The sequence below is a fragment of the Cynoglossus semilaevis genome, chromosome 11 (assembly GCF_000523025.1).
Source record: "Cynoglossus semilaevis isolate Cse_v1.0 chromosome 11, Cse_v1.0, whole genome shotgun sequence".
In the NCBI taxonomy this organism is placed as follows: Eukaryota; Metazoa; Chordata; class Actinopteri; order Pleuronectiformes; family Cynoglossidae; genus Cynoglossus; species Cynoglossus semilaevis.
In genome coordinates, this window is record NC_024317.1 from 11,784,127 (window position 1) to 11,790,457 (window position 6,331).

A 6,331-nucleotide genomic window follows, 5' to 3' on the forward strand; every position below is an offset into this window, starting at 1 on the left:
TTTTAAAGCCTAATGCTCAATATAACAATAAATATAAAGAAAAGTACATATTAATACATATTCACCAAGTGCAGTCTTTAATAGTAACATTGCGTGCATCTGCCTACAATAGTGGAAGCATGACTTCACTCTGTACAGTGTAGAGCTAAAAACAGTAGAAACTGCAGGGAAACATCACAGTAGGAACTGAGACACACACACACACACACACACCCACACCCACACACACACACACTCCTATTAACATTACAGTGAAGATCGTCCACAGCTGTCTGGGTCTGTTTCTAGTCACGGGAATGTTTTCACCTGATGGACGTAGGAAAACTAGTCGAGGCCAGAGTGTGAAAATCCTTTACCTCTGTGCGTCCAAGATTTTTTAAAGACCTGTCATCTGACAGAAGATCAAGTATTTCCTGCAGATACTATTGTCCCTTCACTTCAGTCCTCTCCTCAGTCTTTTTCACTGTCATCTATAAACATGGCAATTCAACTGAAGGGAAAATAAACATTAAAGTTTGTCATAATTGTCCCCAACATCACCGTCTGTGATAAAAAAAAAAAACTCATCTGACTTGATGCTCCGACATGGTGGACATGTGTCTTCAGAGGACAGCGAGGTCGTGGCAGCTCTTTGATCGCACCTTGACGGCCATGCGCTGGTTGTTACGTGCCACCAGTCGGTCCAGGAACCGCCGAGCCTTCTGGGTAAGGCTCTCTTTACGTTTGTACACGGAACTCTTCCTCTGCAGGGGCTCACTGCAGTCTTGACGGAGACGGATCTGTCGCACCACCCCTTCAAACAGCTCGGTCACGTTGTGCTGCAGGGACGCAGACGTCTCTATGAACTTACAGTCGAACACCACCGCACAGGCGCGGCCCTCTGAGCAGAAAGACGGGCGTTAATCACATGACATTAGCATCTGTTAGACGTATCAAGCCACTGTATGCACCCCTCTACCTCGACCTTTGACCCCCACCTTCTATAGCGACTTCTCTGGATCGCACCAGGTCACTCTTGTTCCCCACAAGGATGATGGGAATATTTTCAGCCTGACGCGCACGTCGCAGCGTGATCCGGAGCTCAGCGGCGGCGTCAAAGGTGGAGCGGTCAGTGACGGAGTACACGATGATGTAGGCACTGCCCACTTTCAGGCATTCTGCCTGAGAGGAGCCGTCATCTCCGTCCCCTGATTTGTTAAACTTTAAACATGTGACATGAAATGTGTTAATTCAACAGTCCTGCCTGCAGTCCAGGTCTGTCTCCTATGGGAAATATATAGTAAGGAGTTCTACTGGGCAAAGAAATCATTTCAAAAGTGCAACATTAAAAGTATTGTCAGTGCCTTAATGAAGCCTTGAGAGATTTTTTTGGCCAAAATGACAGATTTGCTGTGTCTGATAGAGATGATTATTTACACTAATGTTTCTTTGATGCTGCCTATTCTGGTCAGACTGACAGAAGGTGGAGCCACCTGCACTACACCTCTGTGGCCTGTAGTCTCTTCAGTGGCTACAAAACTATTTCCCCACTGTTTCTTTGGCTGAAAAATAAAAACCATCCTAAAATCAAACTATAAAGTGAGCTAAAAACACTTACAACTTAAAGTACAATAAAACACAAAACTGTCTGACTGTTTTTAGCTAATGGTAATGTGAATTATATATATATAGCTATATTTGTGTGTGGATATATGTTTACTGTATTTACTTACCAGTTTGTCGTTCTCCCAGGTGTCCATGACAATGAGTGTGGTTTCTTCTCCATCTACTGTCAGAGTCCTCTCATACGCCAGCTCTGCTACAGCTAGAAAAAAGATTTACATGATGTTAATTTGATTCTGACAGTCACAACATTTTTCACAGGCTTTAGTTCAAAACCTCAACCATTTCTCTTGGCTGGTTGTGATGCTTCACTATGGAGACTTCACTTTAACATTTCAACAACAATCACAGTGTTTCCACTCTCGGTTTTGACATAAACAGGCAGAATCATGGCGTGACACCCTGACTAAATAAAACTAAAAGAAAGAGTGAGACCAGTCAGCCTGAAAACACACTCTGCCCCCTCTTTCTGGCCCCCACTGGATCAATATGGACTGTCAATCGTGGCCCCAGGCCAATCAACACGTGACATCGACGCCGATCAATGATGACAGGTCAGTCAAGGTTGTGATGCTACAGCAATGTCAGAAAAACAAACTGAGCTCTGGGAGCTGCTGAAGACAAAGGCTTCAGAGTAAGAGTCTAAAGCAGTGGATCCCGACCTGTTTTGGGCTTTTTGTTTTGTGATATAAAATAATTTCCAATAATTTCCAAATTTGCATGTTGCCACTTTACAACTTTTAAAAAATTGATCAAATGTATGTATTATATATTTTTTAATATATTTCATTGACCTTGCCAGCAATGTCCTCAGATGCCACTAGGGGGCCATGTAAAGTGCCCTTGGTTGGTGGGTTGGCTGTTCTAAAGCAGAACAGGGTCTAAATGGTGTCCTGATAAGTCTGACACTCTTTAATTGGCTGGTTGGTCTGCAGCCAGCTGGGCCCAGCGTTCAGCAGCTGTAAGTGTTGGTCAAACTTTGTTACAGTCTGTAACATACCAGCCAGGACAACCACAAGTGGGCTAATATTAGGAACCTGAACTCAGAACCAGGTGATGAAGCACCAAGACCCAAAGCATACGCTTTTTCCAAAGCATATTTTTTAAAAGGAAATTGACAAATGTATGGGATATAGACTTTTGAAAAACTTATTTTAAAATCACACAATTTTAACAGTACGTTTTGGTGTTGTAAGTAATGAGATACTACTGATGTTGTTGAATAACTCAACTGATGGTTGACTAAGCAACTGTTCCATTTGAGCGCCAATATCTGACTAAACACTACATTTTAATACGGATGAACTGTCACAAGCCACCTCAGGTCATGAGCGGTACTGCACATAAAGCTTGATAAATGTCACTTTCATTTGTATGTAAGCTCCACAGCAGGAAATGTATGAGAACCCCCCCCCCCCCAGCTACAACCACTTAGAGAGAGAAGTGCATGTTCAACTTTATAAAGGATTCATCCATTATCATTCAAATCATTTTATCTTGCTGTTAGCATAGCAGGAAGCTAACATGTGTGCCTCTTCTAACACAAACAAAAATATAAAAATCCACATCTGGCCCACAACAGCCTCTATCAGTAAAGCTAAACTTGCTATTTTAATGTCTCGGGTGACTGTCATTTTGGAATGAGCTGTGAACTCCCTCTGTTGAAGACAGAGTTATTTAGCCTTTTGATACAAACATACCAAACAAGGCAAAAGCTGTTGAAAACTTTGATTTTCTCCAACTGGACTTTGGCGCAGGAGTGTAAGAAGTTGGCCAACTACAGCTAAGACTCTCTGATCGTGAATTAAAAGCATGAATGTACAGTGTATATGTGTGTCATGAATGAACCCTAACTAACCAGTCATCCGTGCATCAGGTCCTACCTCCACCATGATCATCTTTGTCTTTGTCTGTGATTCCGGCAAAGATTCCTGCCAGGCTGGACTTCCCGACCCCATGGTCACCCAGCAGCACCACTCTGTAAACACAGTCTGAGTCACTCTGTGAGTCGTCGTCCGAGTCTGAACTCCAGTGGGCACGGTAGTGGAGGGACTTGTCTCCAGGGTGGTATGAAGCAGACTGTCCGAGCGGAGCGTGGCAACGTTGGGGACGGGGCTGCTCCGGGCACGGCCGGGTGCTGCCTGGGAGATGTGGGCTTCGATTCAAGGACAGGTGATGGGAGAGTTGGAGAGGAGGGATGGGCGTGCTGCCTCTCCGTCTTAAAGGCTCTTTTTCCCTGTCAGTGTTCAGGGTCATGTTGGTAAAGTGAGCTGAAGTCAGGACATGAAGACGTGAGAGGTCTGAAGATGGAGACAAAATGACTTTAGATTGCATTTTGTTATCCTTAAAAATCACCAAATATCCGTGAGCAAATGGCTAAGTTAGCAAAAATTAGCTTAGAAATCATGTGGAAGTTTAACCAAGAGAAATACAATTTTGTCAAACCTTCAGCAAAAAGTAGACACAGAAAATAGTAGAGGACAACCAAAGCCATAAAGGGTCAGTAGAGATAGTTACAAAAAAGCTATAAACAATTAGCAAAAGGTAACAAAAGCAACAACTGTAAACTCAACATTAGCTGTTAGCCTTTATAATCAAATACAGCCAATTGCTGATAAATTATCTGCAAATGTATTAATATCCCAATATATATATATATATATATATATATATATAGTGATATCAATATTATAATTCAGGACATAAACTTTAAAGCTACAAAACAGTTTGGGGGAAAAATGACTGGACACTTTTGGAGGTGCATATCCTCACAGGGATGTCCAAACACTGGTATCTACAGGTATGTCCAACATTGGTTCTTGTGTAAAAAGTTCTGGTAACTATCAGAACAGTGCGAGTGTCAAATACTGATGTTGAGAACCAGTTGGAGGAGGTCAGGGTGCTGCTCATACAGCCGACAGGAGAGGTGCCTGTAAAACCCTGCTTGTTCATTCGTGTCAGGGTAAATTCTGACCTATTTAAAACCAACCAGATACAAACAAAAGTCAAACATTGAAATGTAAATGTAAATAAGACATAAACCTTCAAATTAAAGCAAAAAAAGAGCCATTTTTCATTAGAGAAACAAGACAAAAAGTGACAAATGTTTAAAAAAATAAATGAATACAAATCGAAATATTGTGAATTGAATAAAAGTATTCAGTTCCATAGTAATACTCTAGTAGACATCCTTACCTTAAACTCCATGAAGAGTGTGTGTCTGGTCGGCCTCAGTAAACAACAGAACTGAAGTGAGTCCTGAGTCTGTGTCAGTGTAAGAGTACCCTGCTACAGTAACCTAGCTGGAAAGAAAAGTTCCACAACAGCGTTAAAAATTCAGCAGTGGAATCACAGAGTTATCTGCCTCCCTCTGTGTGTGTGTGTGTGTGTGTGTGTGTGTGTGTGTGCATCAGAGCGACAGCAGAGGAGAAACAGATATATGAGGAGGCAGCGTGTACGTGCGTGTGTGTGTGTGTGTTCATGTGTTTTAACCGTGTGGAGACTGGCTTGATTTGGAAAACATTACGGTCACTTCCTGTGTGTCACAAAAAAAGGTCCAGTTTTCAGTCTTTTGGAAGAATTACAGTCAGTGAAGACGACTTCTTCACAGCATGTCAACATCTGAAGGTGACACTAGAATAATCAGCATGGAATCAAACCACAACAGAAGTCCTTTACATGAAAATACATAAAGAAAGAAATATAAACACCCCCTGTTTGGTTGAGCTGTACATGACCAATAATCTACATCTACTACAATCTACATTTAATGTCAAAAATTCATGAATTTACATTTCCATGATTCTTACAGTAAACGTACCTCACATCAGACCACACTGGGGGAAATGCTATTGGAATTCATCAGGTAGCATCATTTATGGTTCTCAATGTGAGGGGCAGGGTGCTCCCTGCAGGGGCGGCTAATGAATGCTTTTTTTTAAGGTGAATTTTATTTCATTTGTTCAATGACTCCCCCCCACCACCACCACCACTAACTTTATACGCTCTGTGTCTGTAGAAATGTAGATCCATGGTTTACGTGTGAGCTGACATGGAAAATTAGATTAGCGCGGACAAACACACCACTTCCTCTGTGTGGGTTTGAGAGCTCTTACTGAAAGTTAGCTCAACGCAGGACAGATGTTTAGATTTTTTTTTCCTCTCCACCCCCTCAGTTGAAAAGTTTAACCTTTAGATGGAGCACTTTCCTTTTGGATCATAATTCAAACCAATAGAATGAGAATTTAAAATATAGATTTCCTCAGCTGAAAATAAAGAAGACGAACAGTGAGAGCCAACATCTTCAGGGTGGAAAAAGGCTTTTTGTTATTTTTAGGGAAACATTCGTTCACCTGAATATGAAATTAAAGACAACGTTTGTTTATTTTTATTTGCTTATTCAAATCTTTACTTTTTACAGTGATCAAATTGTTTTTGGTATAAATAAGTGATGACAACAAGGTCATTGAGTTAGTTAGTTAGCTCCTTTTTTAGAATTACATTTTAAATAATCACCGTCTCTTCCACCTGCACCTGGAGTTACAGTATTATTTTACTGTATTTATACTTATATATAAATATATATAACTGAAAAAATTTTAGTTTAAAAAAAAATCAACCTAATAATTAAATAAAAATATTTCGAAACTATTTTACTCGGAAGACTTACAGTATTATTTTACTGTATTTATCCATCCATCCATCCATCCATCCATCCATGGATGGATGG

The 6,331-nt window shown here is 40.9% G+C and overlaps 1 protein-coding gene across 2 annotated transcripts; it reads right to left on the reverse strand.

The window, feature by feature from the left end:
* Positions 1-58: 58 nt before the first annotated feature.
* rem1 (RAS (RAD and GEM)-like GTP-binding 1) lies at positions 59-6,205 on the reverse strand. Of its 2 annotated transcripts, XM_008320573.3 has the most exons (5): positions 4,798-6,205; positions 3,486-3,902; positions 1,713-1,804; positions 978-1,200; positions 59-880 (listed from the first exon to the last, which is right to left on the reverse strand). In XM_008320573.3, exons 2-5 carry the CDS (start codon positions 3,856-3,858, stop codon positions 603-605), a joined length of 966 nt encoding a protein of 321 aa, XP_008318795.1. In that variant the 5' UTR covers positions 3,859-3,902; positions 4,798-6,205; the 3' UTR covers positions 59-602. The 2 variants fall into 2 exon arrangements, with proteins under 2 accessions (XP_008318795.1, XP_008318794.1); XM_008320572.3 differs by lacking the exon at positions 4,798-6,205 and having other exon boundaries at positions 3,486-4,232.
* Positions 6,206-6,331: the final 126 nt, after the last annotated feature.

Coding starts and splice junctions, on each gene's coding strand:
- rem1 (XM_008320572.3), bottom strand. CDS start 3,936: ATGCAATCTAAAGTCATTTTGTCTCCATCTTCAGACCTCTCACGTCTT. Junction 1,805..3,485: donor CAAAGATGATCATGGTGGAG/GTAGGACCTGAT, acceptor TCTTTTTTCTAG/CTGTAGCAGAGCTGGCGTAT. Junction 1,201..1,712: donor CCTGGGAGAACGACAAACTG/GTAAGTAAATAC, acceptor ACATGTTTAAAG/TTTAACAAATCAGGGGACGG.